The 21440-nt window shown below is 38.2% G+C and overlaps 1 protein-coding gene across 1 annotated transcript in view; it reads left to right on the top strand.

The window, feature by feature from the left end:
* The window catches only part of LOC140163523 (E3 ubiquitin-protein ligase rnf213-alpha-like), a 115278-nt gene that overhangs the window by 31697 nt on the left and 62141 nt on the right, over nt 1–21440 (top strand). Inside the window, exons 19-34 of the mRNA XM_072186837.1 lie at nt 576–748; nt 3446–3652; nt 4690–4812; nt 5355–5484; nt 6337–6575; nt 9986–10068; nt 11705–11838; nt 12498–12590; nt 13014–13306; nt 14491–14716; nt 15336–15506; nt 16023–16198; nt 17375–17506; nt 18874–19036; nt 19382–19458; nt 20977–21109. Of these exons, the coding sequence (XP_072042938.1) occupies nt 576–748; nt 3446–3652; nt 4690–4812; nt 5355–5484; nt 6337–6575; nt 9986–10068; nt 11705–11838; nt 12498–12590; nt 13014–13306; nt 14491–14716; nt 15336–15506; nt 16023–16198; nt 17375–17506; nt 18874–19036; nt 19382–19458; nt 20977–21109 (2553 nt within the window). The remainder of the gene's footprint in view (nt 1–575; nt 749–3445; nt 3653–4689; nt 4813–5354; nt 5485–6336; nt 6576–9985; nt 10069–11704; nt 11839–12497; nt 12591–13013; nt 13307–14490; nt 14717–15335; nt 15507–16022; nt 16199–17374; nt 17507–18873; nt 19037–19381; nt 19459–20976; nt 21110–21440) is intronic.

Genomic DNA, 21440 nt, shown 5'->3' with positions numbered 1-21440 from the left:
ATTTCGCGGTCCTCGCTACTGGTAAAAAAATTACCCCTTTTCCGCGCTATTTGGTAACTCTCATGGTTGTCAATTTTTGTGTTGAGTTGGGGGGGCCGGGATAGTGGGGAAGCAAAATGTGTATTTGTTGAGCTTTTTTTTTGTCCTATTTAAATTTTGTTTTTTTGTTTCTTTGCTTTTAATGCATGTCATAATTCACCAAAAGATACCAAAAAATTTTTGGATCATTATTTGTCATCGTCTTAAAGTTTGAAAATATACATAACTTTGTATCTGATATTAACCTTAGATTAATGAAACCATAGATAGAAAAATTCCATACATGTGACCTCTCGTCGTGCCTGAATCAACTGATATAACAGCGATTTTCTTTGTTTTGCCTCATCTGTTTGTGTCAAAATTGAGGGCATATCTGAGAGTGAAAACTAAAATGATTTTAGGGAAACGGAATATAATTATATTTCTTATGGAAATATTACAATATGGATTTTTAGTAAAGTGAAATTTGAAAGATCTTGAATAATGAATATAGCTGGATTAATGAAGTTGTTCTTGACTGTTTTCCATACCTACAGGACTTTGCAACTCCATCTCTGTTTATGAGTGAAGAGACACCAGACATGAGAGTACTAGAGATTGAAGATGATGATGAGGAGAATGATGATGAGACAATAGATGGGATACAACAACCAGCAGCAGCAGCACAAGTCCTTGAACTATTCCAGCTCAGAAGGAGATGGGAAACTAGGTATGAAAGGCCATCTTAAAAGAGGTTTATATGTGCTTTACAAAAAGGTGCTGACCATATGGCCCTAAATATACTATAACCCATTCAGTCAGGAATTCAACTCTCCACAGATGCAGTACCTTAATCACCCTACATATATAATACACCATTGCAGCCAGGATAAGTTTGCAAGTTTTTGTGCAGGTAAATGTGACAATCAGTGAACTTTGTATCCATTGTAATTTCAATTTGGTTCAAATGGGTGGCTCCTTATTCAACATTTTGACAACACTTTTCGAAAATGTTGTTGTAGTGATTTTTTATAAAAATCTTTTAAAAGCATTTTCATGACCCCTTATATAACTCAACATTTAAAATTTTATTTAAACATTTTGACCAAAACCAAAACATGTCTATATAACATTTTAAAAGCATTTTTGTATTTGCTGAGCAATATAGAGGAGTATTAATGTAAAATTTCCATAGAATCAAGACCCAGTTGATACTCTTGTACATATATTATATATGATTATGACTAATAAAGTGTTCCAATGAAGATATAATAATAATTATAGTTAACAATCATCACCGAGCGATTGCGATGCACCGCTTTTGGAAAGCGATGGGCATCACTGAATTTTGCGATGCATCGCTCGTCGCTTTTGGATTCATATGAATTTGTCATGTTCACTCAAGCTTCATTTTCAGCGCGACTTGTTTTTGGGTCAGAAAAGGCTTGAAAAACCTTAAAAATGGCCGATTTTGCACGGTTTTGACTCCGTTCTTTTGAATGGAAAGGTCTTTTTTCATGGACGAAAAGGGTTTGTTGAAGCTTAGTTTGTCACTGATCTTGTAGTATAAAATTTATATTTATATCTTGTAAAAATCCGCTGTCATTTAATTGTTTCTGTTCCCAAGTTTTGCCAAATTTCATGTGGCGTGATCATTTTTAGTCCATGGTGACCGGCCTCTGTGTATAAATACTCCGGCGTGTATTATTTATTATGGACGAAAGCCCTATCATTTTACTGACAATCTTTGGGAAATGCTCATATAAAATTCTTTCTGATTGGTTAAAATAAAGCACCGTCGAATTGTAAATCTCAAAATATTAACCAATACGAATGGGCGTAATATCAGCAATTCCCATAGCGTTTGCATGGGTGCCCAAATTGCTTACATACTCTGCCACGGGACTCGACTTCCTCCGATCAAAATAACCTTATTATGTAGATATATACACAATATTATATGTACAGAAAACTGAAAATGTGTATGTTTTTACTGTTGTTTTTAAATGTTATAAAAATAAATTATTGGGGGGGCTATGACGAAAAAACAAAAAAGTATGTTCCACAATTTCTAACTGTTTTCCAATCAAGTAGGGGTGTGTGTGCGGAATTTCGTATCGAACAATAGAAATGTTGTTTGCATTGCTTTGTGTGTATTGAACAGTAGATGGTGGTCAGAGAAAATCGATAAATGCCCAGTGAATTTACTATACAATTTCACTGAACAAAATTGCATTGGAGAAATTCATATGTATACTTATCACGGTGATAGTGATTGCAGACGACAATTAAAATATTCTAAATGCCACAAAATATGTTTTTAAAACTTACATTGCTGTAAATAATTATTCTTTGAATTAAGGGATCTAAAATGATCGTTTATTGCATTTCGACAGTATTTTTTGTGGGACATGAGAGCACCTCAGACCTATCGAATTGCATTCTGAATACGAAGCATGTCTTTCTGATATCAAATAATTTTCATTTTTTGAAAATCACAATTATAATACAAATTTTATGTCAAATTATAAAAATTTGATTTTTTCAAATTTTTGATATATAATAGTCCTCGAAGTAAATTATATAAATCTAATGACATATTCTTAAAGTGTATGTAGCAGGGAGGAAAAGCCGACAGTCAATTGAAAATTTTGACCTTTCATATTGAAGATATGGATTTTTTCCCAAAAAGACCTAATTTTTTTGGTGTTTTGGGGAAAAAATCCATATCTTCAATACGAAAGGTCAAAATTTTCAATTGATCGTCGGCTTTTCATCCCACCTACATACACTTTAAGTATAAATCATCAGATTTATAAAGTTTACTTCAAGTACTGTTGAATATCAAAAATATCAATTTTAATGATTTGCCATAAAATGTGTATTAAATTGCGAATTTCAAAAAATCAAAATTATTTGATATCAGAATGACATTCTTCGTATTCAGAATGCAATTCGATATGTCTGATGTGCTCCAATGTCCCACAATAAATACTGTCCAAAAGTTCATACCCCAGCCCTTAATTCATCACCAAAAGTTAATAATCGAGAAAGGTAAATTAATTAGAAAAATAATAGATCCAGTTAGTTGATGCATTCTCGTGTCAAGTGATTGCTCGAAAGTTGAGATTTCATCGACTCGCATAAGCGACATTGTTTTTGCCTCTGTGATTTGTATCGATTGATTGGCTTGATGCTTTGAAAATGGAAGTAAACATTGGGCATGCATGAGAATCGCTTTTCTGCAAAAGCGATTAAGAATAAATTCAGCTTTATGGTGTTACCAGATTGGCCAAACACAAAGTCAAGTGAAACAGACAGTCTTTAGTAAATATATTGATATCATTTGGTATTTACATTAATTTAGTTTTCATAAATGCTGTGTAAATAATATGCAAATTTTCTTTTCTTTTCCCACTCATGTCAGCCCTCATCCTTACATCTTCTTCAATGATGACCGTGTTACCATGACATTCATGGGATTCTTCATTGATGATGGCTGCTCCCTGGTAGATCATACAACGCAACAGGTCATAGCACCCAACATCATTGATATTGGATTGAAACAAGTGTTGGAATTGAACTTGGAGCAGACTGGAATACCATTAAACACTGATTTTGACACCCTACCAAGGTAGTACCATAAAATTGGAAATTATTTGTTGGAAATTATTTTTTGTGTGCTTTACCAATTTTAAACTGTTTCACTTGTTTTTAAATTTTCTTTTATTCTATATGAATATTTGCTAATCCCCCCCTTATATCTCTTACTTCAACTCTGATCTTGTTACCAGGACTTGGTGGGCTGTCATTATCTTGAATGGGGGGGTATCATGAATATAGTGGGGGTCATAGAATTTTTAGACCAAAAATACGGAGGGTCAAAATGTTTTACACCAAAAATAGGGGGGTAATAGAATTATTAAAGGCAGGTGACTCAAATTTTTTGAACGCTCCGCGCCCACATTATGTTAATTTACAATCAAAATGTGCGCACAATCTTTAGTTATATATTGCAAAATTTTTGCACGCTCCGTGTACCTTCTTTACACTTGCGATCAAAATTGTAATACGCTCCGCGTACTTTCTTCAGTCTTCATACTAAAATTTTTGCACGCTCCGCGTCCTCAGTCTGTGTAGGCGGGTCATACCCGAGATAGGAGGGTCTTAAAAAAAAAATGACACCCCCCTTATATACCAGTTCACGATTCTAAGCTTCTTTACATTGACCTATCATAAGGATATAATTGTTATTTTCAGGATAGCTGCTAGGAACATGAAAAGTGCAAAAATAAAAGAGTAAAAATATCCATGTTTACAGTAATTTATAGATCAGAGTTTGAATTTGACATGTATGATGTATCAATTGGCACTTGAGCGTTATTAACACCTCTGGCAAGTTGTAATATAATACATGCATGGGGTACCTCAAGGCTCCATACTAGGCCCCCTCCTGTTTATCATCTTCATTGGCGACATCTCACAAGATCTGAAGAATCAGTCCATCTTGTATGCAGATGATGCCACCATTATACATGTATTAATAATTGTCTAAAATTTGCATGATGTAATTGGTTAAGTTTGGGGGCTTTTGAAATAAAAATGAATTTGATCAAATATTCAAACTGTTTATTTGATGTTGAAGTCATTAGATTTATTTTCTACATTTAGAACAACCCAACTGCGTCAACTAGGCATGGTGCTCGGTGTTGAGGAGCTCATTGATCCAGACGAGACTTATGAGTTGACCTCTGATAATGTCATGAAGATGCTGGCCATACATATGAGGTTTAGGTAAGTATATTGCATGCTACACTAAGCCAAAAGAGAAACTTATAATTTTTCACAAGGTCATATCTTAAAATCCTGTGCATCAAAATGAACCAAAATTACACAGAGGATTATTTCAATACTCTACTTTAAACACATATCAGTAACCAAGCAGTTGTCCAACTGACACAACAGCAAAATGCACTGATATGGAACAGCTTCCTGGACCACATTCATAGCCCAATAATTGGCACCCAGCACAGCAAATATGATTTTAAAATAACCTAATGCGCACAATTTTACTTTAAAAAAATAAAGCGCGGGAGCTTTGAGACAAAGGAATTTTTAATATAGCTATATATACATGGAATAGGCCTTTAAGGTCAATATAAATGCCCTTCTCTACCATATGTTTCTCTGCTATTGCTTGCACAGCACACTGGCAGCTGACAGGACCTGCTCAAAACTGACACTCTATTTTGATATTCTCTCAATTTTCCCCAGCCCCTGATGTAAGAGAACAATCTAATTATAACCTATATTAATGCATCTATATGATCTTTCAGGTGTGGTATACCAGTGGTGATCATGGGAGAAACTGGGTGCGGTAAGACTAGACTGATCCGATTCCTTTGTCAGCTGCAAGGCGGTATAGCAGCTCGGGAGGGAGGCCTTCAAAACATGATACTCATGAAGGTATTTAACAGTCTATAATATTGAATTGATTAATTCAATTAAACAATTCATCTAGTGGCCATGGGCAGCGCCATTAGACATGTTACTAGACTACCAAGTGACAGGTGATGGACCGTACACACGCTAATGATAATTTTCATCAAGGTTACTCAAAACTTACCTAGCTATTTATTATACAGCAGGGGTCTCTGCCTTTTTAATATGTTATGAAAAACGTAGTTTAAAAAATATTTACTGACGGTAATAAAAATCCATCAACAGAAAGTCTTGTTATGCTCTCCCAAACTTAGAAATTCTTTTTTTTTAAACCCAAAAATTTGGTCTAAAATTGGCCAAGGTTACTGGTGCAGAATCATATTTATTGGCATAAATAATATTCAAGATTTGAATGATTTTGTAAAGGGTATCTTAGTTCCTTCATTTTCATGGTGAGTTTCTGCTACACAGTGATAACCATGACAATTTAATGATTTGTCCTCCTACCCTTTTAAGCAATTTATACACAATTTTAATTTGTGTACACTTTCACTTGGATCACTGAATGAGCCTTTAATTCATTATTATTACACATATGTGACACGATCAAGGGAAATGAGTCGGATGTCGTTAATATTCATTTTGAGATATTGGCAAAGAAAGCATTAAAATTCTTTTGTTTTATATTGTTTTTAGCGGTTGATAAATTGACGTAACTTTGTAAAGAAAAGTCGTATCAACATAGGGTTTTCAGTTTCTGAAAGCTCTAAATATCCTCTATAGAAAAATATGTAAAACTCATTTTCGATCAGGGTCGACATGTGACTCATTCCTCTTGATCATGTCACATATTATCCAATTCTGTATTTCACATAGGTTCATGGCGGTACAACATGTGAAGCCATCATCAGGAAGATTCACATGGCCCAAGACATTGCACAGAGAAACAAGCTGAACCACAATGTAGATACAGTGCTATTCTTGGATGAGGTCAACACTACGGAATTTATAGGACTGATCAAGGAGATCATGTGTGATGGCAGGGTCAAAGGTCAACCTATAGATATGGCTAATGGAGCACTGAAGATAGTAGCAGCATGCAATCCATATAGAAGGTAATTAAAGTGAGGATATGCAAATAATAATATTCTGTGTGTCTTCTTTATTTGATTGATTATTTATTTGAAAACATATTCAGGGCTGCCTGAGAAAACATTTATCATACCATGAAGTAGTTTCCAGTGTTTTCATTGGATAAGTGCCCCGATTTACTGACATGATATATCTCATATCATACCTGCTGAGGGCATCACATGCGCATATCGACACACCGAATCATGTTAGTAAGAACATATGCATTCGTGGCTCTGCATGACAACTTGCACAGCAATGATTGTTTAATAACAATCATGAAATTCCCAGTCTGAAACCTAAGCAAGATCAACATGATATTGAGCCCTGCACTTGGAATGCTATCTCTCCCGAGCATGATGCAGAGCCCCTCACTGCAGATAATGCCACAACAGTAAGAGTAGTCGACCTGAACGAAGCAGTGGAAGGCAAGTCAGACTCACACGAAGCAACTCAAGCAGCTCACAAGACAACCCCTTTTTTAGGAAGCGGCAGGGCCTCAACCCTCACACACCTGTGAGCGAAGATGTTCGCAGATCCCCCTTCATTTTAGCAAGTTACAATATGAGGGGTTTTAAGTCAAACTACCATGTTCTTCAGAAATTGCAAGTTTGACATTGTTGCCATACAAGAACACTGGCTACATGACTATGAAGTAAATAGGGAGATTGAACAACTTGGAGATATTGCATATCATGTCGTTTGCTTTGACACCCTTGACCAAACTCTCCCTACTCACAAGACAAGAGGGGAAAAAGGTACAGCCTTCATCTGGAATAATAAATCCATGACCAATTATAAAGTTGAGGCTATTGAAACTCAGAACTCCAGGATCTGCTGTATAACAATTCACGACAAAGAGACTAGACTATGTATTGTCAATGTGTACATGCCATCTAGGGGAAGGAACAACTCAGAGGATGCACTTAGAGATCATCTAGAGCAGGTGGGAAACCTAGCAGAGAGATTCCAGAGTACCCATGACATCATCATCTGTGGTGACTTCAACGCTTCGCTGCATATAACTCCACCCAATAGCCATGACAGGAACTTGATGGAATTTTGCAACAACAAGAATATCCACTTATCTGCCAACTATCCCCTGACCCCACGTTCTACCACTCCAACGGAATTGACCAATCCGCCATTGACTACATACTTCAATCAGGTACAAAAACCAATCAACTCGTCAACATCAGAGTGCTCCAGCTTGATGATAGTGTGGCACCTCTCAATACCTCTGACCATGTGCCAAATTAGCAGGTGTACTGCCAATAAAAGTGGCAAGAAGCAACGTACCACGAAGAGAAGCATCATCAAGTGGGCAAAAGGGACCTTATAGCATACAATGATGAGATTGAGCCTACCCTGTCGTCGGAGGTTGATATAGCTAGTTAATTTGGAATCGAGAATGCTGTTGCTGAGCTTCACCGCTCTCTTAAAGCTACATCGTCCAAACACATTCCTGCCAGAAAATCGTCTGCCAGCAACATGATGTTCACTTGCAGGAAGAAAGTAAAAAAGGTGTTTCATCTATGGAAAGTGGCAGGACAGCCTGGAAGACATTGCCCCTCTTCCAAGGCACTTAGGATAGCAAAGAAAACAGCTGAGATCTCAGGTGAGGAAAGACAAGGCCATGAAGGATGCTGACCTTCACGAACAGCTGATAGAAACCAACTTTGCTGATCCTGAGATCTTTCACAGGCTGGTCAACAAACAAAGAAGAAGTAGTGAAGTTAACACCCCATCACTAAGGTACCAAGGTGTTCTGCACGAAGGTCCAGATGAAGTGCGTGCAGGTTTTGCCTCCTACTTCAATGACCTAGGTAAACCCAAAGTGTCTTATACCTCATTTGACAATGAGCATCGGGGAAAGGTAGAGACAGATGTGGCAATACTCTTCACTCTCCCAAATCAATCCTGGATGAGACACCAACCGTCATCACAATGGAAAAAAACTTACTCTGCACACTCAGCTCTTAAGAAGGGAAAGGCACCCGACGCAGACGACATCTCAGGTGAACATCTGATCTATGCGAAGGACAACATTATCCAACAGCAGCATGTCCCTTGTGCATTTCTCACGGATGTATTAAGCCTATTTGGAAGAAGAAAGGCTCCAAAGATGACCCCAGTAAGTACAGAGATATCAAAATAACATCTACCCTGGGTAAAGTCTTTGAAGACATCATCACCAAAAGAGTTGAGACCTTCTTCGAACACCAGCAATGTAGACTGCAGTTTGGATTTACATCATCAGTATCCATCTTGTCAGCTTCTCTGGTTATCAATGAAGCTGTGCAGAGGAACCTGCCCAGGACTCCAACCATCATGACACTTCTAGAGGCATTCGATGTGGTATGGCAAGATGGGCTAATCAGGAAGATGGCACTTCTAGGAATCCCCAAAGATATATGGACTGTTCTGCACCAATGGAGCAAGAACAACACTGCTTCCATGGGATGGGAAGGTAGAACTTCTGAAGGTTTCCCTATCTGGCAAGGTGTGAGGCAAGGTGGCAAAGGTACGTAACAAGCACAATAGAAGTATATTGTGATTTATAATATTTTGCTAATTATAGTCTTCATAATTAATTTGGGTTAATTTCTTGAAAAAATACAATAAACTCTAATAGCCTCTGATTAATTATGCAGATTAAAATATGCAAAATGCTAAACATAATATACTTATATTTTACTTGTACTACATATGTACCAAGTCTCAGCTATATAGTCCTTATAGTTACTTGGCAAATTAACTTTGCATAGTAGGGAGTATGTAATTTACATCTGTGGACTCGCTTCCTTCACTAACCCTGGCCTAATTGGAGATAGCAGAGCCAAACACCACCAACAGCAGCAAAGTGGACAATTACGAAAAAGGTGGATTATTCTTATATTTCTGCTGGGGTGAGCAAGTTTGAAATTATTGCACTATGTAGCAGATGCTGACTCTAGCTTCTTGACGATGGTGTACCTAGGAATCTGGAAGGGGAAATTAGCCACTTGCGATGAAAAAATAATAGCCGAAACATACAAAACGTAAATGTTTCAAACTGTTTTCTCTCAACTGTCAGAACTTACAGAAGATCTCTCACCCTTCCCAGAATACTTTGCAACATGGTACATCACATTATTTCATCAAATGACATTCCCATTACTTTATGCAGGTTCCCTTTGTTTTAATTTTGTGAATAAATTGGCTAAACATATTTTGCGATCTGGATGTGCTCTGTTCATTGAGGTACATTTCATCACTATCAACCCATGTTGAGCAAATCAGTGCAGACAATTGAAATGGAGAAATGCATTATGGGAAGCATAAGATATCTTCTCTGGCCAGACCTATTATTAACTTTTTCAATGACACAATATACAATGTGGTTTATTGACAGGCATACTCCAGACATGATTGAGAGATTGAAGGTAGCAGGACTTGGCTACAAAGTATCTGCTAAGGACACCCAAGAGAAACTGGGTAAGTATAATCATGGAAATTATAGATTGCCATCATAGTGGTATAATAAACTCAAGCTCTTCTTCAGTCTGTGGTATATATATAGGCCTCACATGTAGAGAATGCTGGAATAGTATCATAAGTGTTGGAAAAGAAAACATTCAAAGAATTTTAAAATATAAACTGACAAATATATTAAACAAGGGGTGAAAAGAAGAAAAGGACATTTCTTTCTTTGGCTATGTAACAAATTGTCTAGTTTCTATAGTATATTGCAAAGCAAAGGAAATATACTCAAAAGCATTTGCCTGATCACTCAGCCATTTTAACCAATGCTTTAAAAAAATCCATTTGATAATGACTTTGTTGCTGCTGCATTGGTGTTCTTTGTTTCACATGCACTGTTCAAGCCAGTAGTATGTCTGTATGTCCTTCCTTCCTTCCTTCCTGAAATATGAGGAAAAACGCACTGCATGTGTGCATGGGTAGGAACAACTTGAACATATAATTGGAGACTAGTGCGAAATATACAGTGCAGGTTAAAAACTGGATGTGCGGAGCTACATCAGGAGACGATCCTTGAAGGCGTCAAGGGATGAGTACTCAGCTGGATCCTTCTTCAAGATGTTTCAATCCTTAATGGTACGTGGGAAGAAGGAATTGGCATAGACTGATGAGCTGGTCTGGGGTACACGAAGTGAGACTTGTGTCCTCTTGTCTGGATGTGGATTGGGTAAGGTAGTTGGTCCAATCAATGTCAACTAAGTCTTGGTGGATCTTATACATCATTACAAAGCGGCTTTGTTGGCGTCTCTCCTGTAGTGATGGCCATTCCAGGTGTTTCAGCATGGCAGTCACACTGCTCTCACAACTGTAGTCACTGGTGACGAAGCGTGTAGAGGTACGTTGAACCTGTTCAACTTTGCAGATGTTACGCTGGGTGTGGGGATCCCAGGAAGTTGCAGCGTACTCAACGATTGGTCTTACAAAAGTTATGTATGCAGCTGCCTTGATCTTACGGCAACAGTGACTAAGGTTGCGGTTCAAGAAGGCCCGGTGGAATTAGCCTTCCTGGTGATGGCATCAACATGGGCATTAAAGCTAAGCCGTGAGTCCAAGTGCACTCCAAGATATTTTGCCGAGCTCACATTCTCCAGGCTGTGTCCATGGATGGTGTAGGATGGAGGGATTGGATTGCGTTTGTTGGTGATCTGCAGGACCTGGCATTTAGATGCATTGAACTTCATCAACCACTTGTCTTCCCATGCTTGAAGGGATAAGTCTTCCTGAAGGAGTGCAGAGTCAGCTGGAGATGATATGTCCCTGTACACTATGCTGTCATCTCCGAACAATCTAGTGGTTGAGTTGGAAACGCAGTTGGGCAGGTCGTTTATGTAGATGAGAAACAGAAATGGTCCCAGGAGAATGGGGGCACAATGGGCCATTCATGAAGGGCATAATGCTAGCTGGCTTGTACTGGTGCGTGGCAAACAAATTTAAAGAACATTAACTACCAACTTGTGACTTTACGCTCATTTCGTGGTAGCAGGTCACATTTCATTTTATCTTGTTTTGTTATTGTGCATATTATATATCTGGAAGCAACAACATACTGATTTTGTTTAATTGTATGGAAACTCTTTTTTGCTACTTCCAGGCAAGATTCCACTACGTGAGTTGGTGTATCGTGTCCAGGCTCTCCCACCAAGTATGCGCCCTCTGGTGTGGGATTTTGGGCAGCTCAGCGCAGAAGTAGAAGCCAAGTACATCAGGCAAATAATAGCCAGATATGTAAGTGTATATCCCAGGGAACGGCAACCTTTCAGAAGCAAATTGGGTGTCGATTGCAGACAACAAGTTTCAATTTTTTTTTATGAACAAAAATTCAGAATTGTAAATTTTCATGATTGTATTCATAATTAGCATGAAAAATTCATCAAATTGAGTACAAACAAGCCTACTATGGCTAGCACACAGATTTTTAAGCAATAATCTTGTTTTGTGCTAGAGATCAAACTGACGTGCAAGTAAGATTTAAGGTTGCCTAAGAACCCCTTTGTAGGGACCGGAGAAAGTGGGATCTAGGGACCATATAGTTATCAAAGATCCACTTTGTGATTTGCTGGATTACAACTCTCTGTAAGTCATCAAAAGCTCATGTATATGATGCCATTGAGGCTGCTAATGGTGAAAGGACTAAAATAAAGAGTCACTTTGGGGAATACCCCACAATATTAAATTATGACCCCTTGATCAAGGTAGCGTACATGTACCTTACTATGTGTATATGCAAAGATAGCTAAAGATAAGTTGCCATAGAAAGTAAGTGGAAATTTAAACTCTTCTCTTTTTTTCAGTTTTGCATGATATTAATCTTTAATCTATAAATCTGCATGCTATTGAAGCTTACTCATCTTTCATATATCACAACATGCTTATTTTGACTGCAGGTTTCTTCTGAGAAGCTGAGAGCAAGTAGAGAGCAAGCAGATGTCATCAATAATGTACTTTCTGCTTCACAACAATTCATGAGGGAACAGAAGGTATGATAACCTCAGGGTTCCCACGGTCCTTGAAAGTCCTTGAATTTGAAAACACCTTCTCAAAGCCTTGAATGTCCTGGAAATTTGCACAAGGTCCTTGGAAGTCCTTGAAAATTTGAATTTTACCTAAAGTATAATTTTGACAAAATTTGGGAGTGGAGAGGAGCTGTCACTAATTTGTTAATACGCAGCTTTTTGTGTTGTGGCAAGTCCTTGAAAATCATGCTTTTGGACCTTGAAAGTCCTTGAACCCAGGTCCTCTGATTTACAAGACCAGTGCCTTAACCACTGGATAAGATACAGATATAGTTGTCATAATCATCATCATCTTCATCAACAAAAACAACATCCTCATCTTTCTGCATTGTCTTGTTCATCAGCTTTCATCATTATCACTGTCATCTTTGTTTTTATATTATTTAGAACGAATGTAGCTTTGTCAGCTTGAGGGATGTTGAACGCTGTCTGGATGTTATGATTTGGTTCCATGATCACATGACCCTATTGAGGCCACTATTGGATAGAAAGAACACTAGCACACGGGTGGTTGTCCCACGTGATGATGTGACCCTGTCACTCGTACTAGCCATTGGTGTGTGTTACCATGCTTGTTTACAGGAAGGGAGGCCTGCATATCGAGACCATGTAGCTAGGGCATTCACAAATCCTTGCTATTTGTTCAATGGTGCAGATCAGATCTTGGAAGATATCACAAGGTAAATAATATTTCTTTTTTTGCTTTCTTTTTTTTACATTTTTGTAAAAAGCTTAGGTGTTCTAACATACACACCAACTTCAAGTGACAAGTTGAAAAATTACCTAACAAGGACTAGCTTGCCACATGTGTTCAAGAAGTACATAAATGTAGGCATGAGGATACTAACGTTTTCCCGGTGGGGTCACTCCCTGGCAGGGGGGACGCGTAGGACCGTTACCACAAGTACAAATTACCCCCTTTCGCAGTCGATTTCAAGGACAAATCATGACATTTTACCCCTTTTTTACTCCAAAACAAGGACAAAATGGTACTCTGAAACACCCCTATTTTTTCGATTCCGAGGACACATTTGCAATTTTGACCCTATTTCAACATTTTCAAGAAAAGGGTTTTAGGCCTATGAATGTTTTTTTTTTTTTTTTTTTCAGTAATTAACAAGAATTAACAGAATTCAAGTAGTACCCCTTGAATATAAATCAGAACCGAGAACAATATTGATCACGGGATGAATACAAAGTAGGAAACCAAATTTATTCCTGTGATTTATTTATCTGGCCACGGGATCGGGAGAAAATAATAAGAACCCCTTTTTTTTCAATTTCGCTGACATTTGTGCAATAAAACACCCCTATTTTTCCAATTTCACGGACAATTTTGTCCGCGGACAAGCCCTAAAATGACCCCTTTTCCCTTGATTTTGGTAACGATCGTGCGGTCAGTATTGCAAGTCGAGTAGACCCATCCTTATACCAATTTTTTAAGAAATTTGGACTCATCAATACACCAAAAGTCAACATTTCTGGTCAAATTTAACAGAAATGTCTTAGTTTTCCCCAAATTTTTGGAAAATTTCAAATATTTTGGCTACAGTTAGGCAAAATTGGAATATTTTCCACAAAAAAAACTTGTTGAAAAAAGGATCTGTCCATATACCAAAATTGGTCTAGAAAAAGGGTCATTGATATACCAAAAGACCAAAAATATTATTGCGGCACGTTCCCATATGGCAATTACTAATTACCTCCCTTTCCGGCATGTAGACTAGTCTTTTGTTGGCTCATCCGTCATAAGTTGGCTCCCTCTGCATGTGTGCTAATGTGATTTTAAAATTAAAATTAGAAGTAATAATTCAAAGGTCTTGTCCATGCACTGATATGTTTTTGCATTCTCTCCTTATCTTAGATGTCAAGATGTGTTTTTGGATGAGGTGATACATGTTGATGACAATATAGCTCATAACTCTGCCCTCAAAGAGAATGTCTTCATGATGATCCTCTGCATAGAACTACGAATCCCACTCTTCCTGGTAGGGAAACCCGGCAGCTCCAAATCACTGGCTAAGAAGATTGTTGGAGATGCAATGCAGGGACCAACGTCTCGCTCTCAGCTATTTAAGCACCTCAAAAAGGTACTGTGTGTTGAATAATTGTCTCTTTCAGTTGAAACCCCTTTGAAAGACAAGATTGAAATAACTGTCAGGAAAAGATTTTGGCCAATTTTAAGCCAAAATTACAAGGTAAACTGAAAAAAAAACCACACTAGATAGTATGGCTGTTTAACATGGAGTTCTATGGAGGACTTAATGTCTGAATAAAACATGTCAAAACTGTTCTGTTGACCTGACAAACAACAAATTTGTCAGATTCCAATTAGGTGTAAGTTTGGACATGTGTAAACATTAATATTCCTAAAAACAGGTTTGGAAAAAACAAAAAACAATTTCATATAAGATCGTACATTATGGCTTTAATGCTAACTTCTACGCAAATTTTTTAATATAAAATTGCTCTACCTGGGCTGGTTTTCAGTTGATTGTATAGAAGTTAGTGTTGGAGTAAAAAATTGCAATCTCTTGAGTAACGTTTCTAGACCAGGAATGTTGCTTATAATTGTTGCAGTGCACATTTACCTGTATTTTCATAACCAACCAAAAACTAGCTTTTGACAATAGTTTATTGGGTACATTATACAACTTTTTTGAAAGTAATTAGATGATTGACTAGTGGATTACATAATCTTTGTTACAGGTGCGCATGACATCATACCAGTGCAGTCCATTGTCAACTCCAGAGGGCATTGTAGGGGTGTTCAAACAATGCAGTGAATTCCAGAAAGGGAAGGATTTGGATAAGTTTGTATCAGTTGTGGTACTTGATGAAGTGGGTTTAGCAGAAGACTCACCAAAAATGCCACTCAAGGTAATTAGTGTGGGCATTACAAAAATGCAGACCCCAATAAAGCAATTCATTCATAGATTCACAAATACACAAATGCATGTACAAAGTTTTATACACGTACACCCCTACACGTTTTTACCTACAAACGTGGCCCCTATGAGCAGTGGTGGCGCCAGGAATTTTTTTCGGTGGGGGGCAAAATCAACCAATTTTGCGCAAAATTGCTGCAAAAAGTGGAAATTTTCATAATTTTGGTATTTTACTGGAGGAAGACTAGGGGGGCAAGAGTTCTGACTGGGTGCCATTTGCCCCCCCCATTTGCCACTGTTTAGGGGTACACATATAGACACATCCCCATGCAACTTACAGCAAATAGACAAGTTAAGAACACTGTGGTACATACAATGCACTTGCATACATATACATTTTCTTACCCAAATTTGGTACTCCTATAAACTAGCCTCCTAATACCTGTTACCAGGTTGTGTAACATGATATATTCATGATGATTTGATAATTTAATAATTTTCATCATAGACTTTGCATCCCCTGCTGGAAACTGGCTCAGAAGAAGATGAAGATGAGCCTGAACCTTACAAGAAAGTGGCCTTCATAGGACTGTCTAACTGGGCCTTAGATCCGGCCAAGATGAACAGAGGCATATTGGTGTCCAGAGAGGTACCCACTTCACAAGAGTTGATTGACACAGCCAGGTGAGTGAGGCAGTGGGCTATATGCACAAAGCAGAATCTTGGACAAGTATCCAGTTACCACGACTGACCCCGATAGAATCATTTCTTCTTCTTCCTTATTAGTGCCTCCCTCATATGTATGAGTATTATCGCACTGTGTACAGACAAGCTGTACTTATGTTTTACTCTGGAACTATAGTAGATGAGTGTATTTTTGAAGTACAGTCAACAGTACCGGGATGATCCCCTGCTTTTTTCGAATAGCCTGTGACGTTCTTTAACGTGCACACTGCATTAATGTCAGAAATACATGTACACAGGACCAACGGCTTAAAGTGCCCTCTGAAGCACTAAGCAAGTAGAGTGAAGTGCCTTGCTCAAGGACACAAAGAGCCAGCCAAGCTCAGGCGGACCTGGGATTCGAACCCTCAACCGTTGGATTCACAGTCTAACACCTTAACCGCTAGGCCACGCTCCCCTCATTTGCTTTATTCCGCATGCTAACTGGATAGTTGTCTGAGATTATGCTTGTTGCGTGGGCTATTCCTTTTGAAATCCATACACCCCCTATGGAAGACATGACCTTAATCTTTTACACAGGAGGTGTGAATTTCGAATGGGGTTACATGAATGGGTGACTCCATTTGAAACCTGCATCCCTGTGTGGGAGATTAAGGTAATGTCTTCCATAGGGGGTGTATGGATTTTAACTGGAATAGCCTAATGTTTTTGATCTTCTGACATTTGTTGCCATAAAGCATGACTGCTTGACATTGGCTGGCAAACTGACAGACAGTGGTACTCATTTTCTACACCAGTTAGGTCTGACTTTCGTGTCATATTTTGAAGTCGGCTTATAATTGGGGTACAAAAATGAGACTCATAACATCGTGTATCAATGTATTGATAATAGAAAGTTAAGAATGCAGTTGAGTGCAGCACTTGCACTAGTTGCACATTGCATAATGCGTGGCTGGCACATGCTTATGTAAATTGACACGAGCATAAGTTGAGACTTTATTGGTGTAAACAATGTTTACAAAAACCAAATAATTTTCGCCAATTAAGCCGAACAAACTTCAGTACAAGGCATGGTTTTTGCCAAGTGAAACAAGTCCAATTAGATTTTTATTTGATGCTTCACTTCCAAGATTTATGGGCTTACATTAATACAAACAAGTATACTTCTTTGTACAGGGGCATTTGTGCCAGTGATCCATTGGTGATCAATCATCTACAGCTATTTATTGCGTCATTTGCGGAAGCTTATCAAGAATTGTGTCAACAAGGGAGAGACAGGGATTACTTTGGTCTCAGAGACTACTACAGGTAAAAGATGCATGCTCAAACTTACATTTTGTTGCTATGTCATTCTTACTGACAATGTACAAAAAAATGTACTGTGTAGAATTGCAAAAGCATGGAAGATGTAATATGTTGCATTTTTTCCTTTTCATTGATGAACCCCTATGAAAGATAGAAAGGGATAGGAATAAGGAAGAAAGAAACAGAGAGAGCCGAGAGAGGAAGGAAGGGATCGAGGGAGAAAGAGTGGAGGAATATTGAAAAAAAGGAGAACAAAATGAAGTTATGATGAAGAGGATCTATGACAAGAAATTGTGGGGTTAGTCCCAGAAGGCCATATATGCAATAGCTGCCAAGTGTCGTATTTTTAGATATGTATAGTCTATTAAAGGTCCGTAACCCGATCGACAGCATCATCCCCCCGATTTTTTTCATTGTTGATGAGGTTTTAGTATCACATAATAGATACTATTTTTCTCATTACTATCCTGAAATTTGACGCTCCAAGTCGATGTATTTCCCGAGAAATCATGAAACACAGCGGCTTTTACAGGTATACCAGTTTGTAAACAATGGTAAATACTTTGATTTCTGGGCCGGGAATTATGAACGAAATAGCTCAGTAATATCAGTCGCCTCAACAGCTACTTTGGTTTCGCGTCATACACATTCTGTGAAAAAGCGAACCACACTAACTGCTGAGGAGACGCGTCTAGACGGTGTGCCGTATTTAATTATAAAATTTCCACGATGGAGGCAGCGGGCGATTAGCTCAGTCGGTTAGCCTAGCGCTTCATGTTTCTACCCGAGAGGTACGTAATCGGTTCAAAATCCGTGTCGGAATGTTTTTTCCTCTCCATTTTTAACCCAAACTTTTTTATATTCATTTGAAATGTACATATTACAAGGGAAATATATTTTGTTTCCTTTTTTCTGAAACGGTACTGAAAAAAACAAATATTTTTCGTTCAATACGGGCCGGGCATTGATTGTACAGCATGTCAGCATTAAATTAAATCATCTGAACGGAAATGGTTGTTGTTGCTTGCCTACCCAGAATGCAATTCACGTATACCAAGGTATTGGATTGCAAATTTGGCTATTTATTCACATTTACGCCGAAAATGCTCTCGTTTTTTCACAAAGCAGCATAAAGGGGGCGATATTTGATATTATTATGTAATTTTAAAGACAATCCATATCCAAAACCAATAGGGTTACCCCCCTTTAATAGGGCAGATATTCCAGATAGGGCCTACTTACTTCCATGCACTAACACCTTGGTATGATAAAATTGAAACATCACTTCTCTCTTCTTGGCCCTTCATAGAATATGACATGGTATCACAATCATAACAGTCATCAGACTTTTATATTATTTTGTTTTATAGCTTGATTAAGATGGTGTTCCACTTCTCCAAGCAGTCAAAGAGAAGTCCCACCTGGGCCCAGATTGTGTACTCTGTGAGACGCAACTTTGGAGGACTACCGAGTGAACAAGACCCTGTACAAGTATTTGAGAAGCATTTGGCTGGCCTCGTTACTCCTGATGAAGTAAGAAAACTGTAGTGACATGTGCCGTTAAAATAAGTCTTTCATAAGGAATAGATCGAGATAAAGTGCCTTACACAAGGGCACAACATGATCGTGTTGCTGTGGCTCAAACCCACAACCTTCTGATTATGAGTCCGAGCCTATTTCGCTCGGCCACCTTGTTGCAAACATCAGTGATACACAATAAAGTTGAACAAATTAAATTTCAGTGACAAATTAAGCAACTTAATTGGGTCATACAATCGATGCTTGAGGACATTTTTTATCAACTGTCAAAGTTGATGACTAATTAGTATCTGTTTAAACTCTTTAAGATAATAGGTATCTGTTTTTGTCTATTAATAGGTGTTCCCGGGTGACCCAGTGTGCACACCAGCAGAGCTTCTACAAGCAAGTCTAGATGGCCATGTAGATATACATGGGTGAGTTAAAAACAGGCATGCGCTCACAAACACACACCCCTGTCTGTGTTTGCCTCCAAACATGGACATTGTGTTTTGCTATCTAACCGAGGACGTGTGTATGATGTTTTCATCGCCTAACCGTGGACTAAAATGGCGGATTTTTTGTGTGTATAATACGAAACAGAATTTTAGCCATCACCCTGCGGACGGTAGTTTTTACACGTGTGGTCCTCGGTTTCAGGCAAATAGCGCTTAAAGCATCTAGCATGCATTTGAGGTCTTTTGCAGCAGTTTGAGACCAAGGACAGTCCTCGGTTGGAAGTAGGTCCACAGTTTAGGGTGAAAAATCTTGTGTGTGTCCTCGTTTGTCGGCAAACACGTACGCACCTACTTGCACGGACCGGCAAACTATTTAATCGAGGACACACATACCGTTTTAATTGCCATACTGTGGTCATGCATAACTCGAAACACACACAATCGGTATTATCCAAATGCAATCCTACCTATATTCCTCACCCTGTGGATCTTCAGCATAGGTATTTTTACATTATTTGCAATCTTCTGAATATTGTCTTTTTACCAAAGACCTCCTCAGTTGTTGTGTGTCCATGTTAGTTCTGTAAGCTTCCTGTGTGTGTCCTTGTTTGGATGGCCTCACAATCGCACACACACCCCAGTGTGTGTTTGCCGGCAACCACGGACACTGTATATTGCTATCTAACCGCGGACGTGTGTGTGGTGTTTTCATCGCCTAACCGTGGAGTAAAATGGCAGATTTTTTTTGTTGTGATTTTAGCCATCAACTGCTGACTGTAATTTTTACACGTATGGTTCGTGGTTTTGAGCAAGTATTGCTCAAATGCATTTAGCATGCATTTGAGGTCTATTGCAGCATTTTGAGACAAAGGACTGTCCTCCATTGCAGGTAAGTCCACAGCATAGAGTAAAAAAACTTGTGTGTGTCCTCGTTTGCAGCCAAACACTGATGCACATGTAACAGACACACAGATGCATGTATACACATAAGGGCTACTATAATACACTCACACATGAACCATTAAATCCACAGTCTTATAAGAAGGCAAAAAGTACCTGGCTTGGAATGCACAAGGACATAGAATGTGGTTATGTTTGCTTATTTGGAAGTAAGAGATGTTAGGCAATAGAACTAAATTAGTTCAATCTTTTGATCGACCATCAATGCTTGGTCAATCTATATTATTTATGAAATCAATTAATCTGCTAAATGTTTAATTGTGATAACATATGAAATGGTGTATGTAATGGTACTGACCAATACATGTTCAAATTTACCATTAATTTTGACTAATTAGTCTATAGTTTATTAATGACAAGCATCAAAGCAGCATCAACAGTCGATCCAAAGGTCAAACACATGGCCTTTAAGGTTTATGGTAGTAATGACCAAAAAATAAAATGAAGTCTAGATAAATATAACATTGTCATCAAAATTTGCTTTCATTGTTGTGATTGCTGACCTTTTTTCTACATTTTGTTGTATATTTCTTGCAGAAGTCAGAGTCGTTATCCACTGATATTGACACAGAATTATGCAGCCTTGCCAATCATACAGAGTCTCCTTGGTGACCAGGATGTGATCACCATATTTGGAAGCAGTTTTCCATATGACCAGCAGTATACACAGGTACTCATTTCATTCTATTCATTTTGTACCAGAATTTTATAAAGCACTGTCATTGGGCAAATCCAGTTGAAATCCATACACCCCCTATGGAAGACATGACCTTGATCTCCCACACAGGGAGTGTAGATTTCAAATGGAGTCACCCATTTAGGTAACCTCATTTGAGATTCAAATCTGAGAAAATTGAACTTAAACATTGTATGTACTAATACTGGATAGTGTATAACATCAAAATTAATTGATTAATTTGAATTATACATTCATCAGGTGGGCATGGGCAGTACCATTAAACATGTTACAAGACTACCAAGTGACAGGCAATGGACCATAC

Source organism: Amphiura filiformis, chromosome 11, assembly GCF_039555335.1.
Source record: "Amphiura filiformis chromosome 11, Afil_fr2py, whole genome shotgun sequence".
NCBI classification, from domain to species: domain Eukaryota; kingdom Metazoa; phylum Echinodermata; class Ophiuroidea; order Amphilepidida; family Amphiuridae; genus Amphiura; species Amphiura filiformis.
The sequence above is the reverse complement of the archived record's forward strand: the minus strand, read 5'-3'. Positions and strand labels throughout refer to the sequence as shown.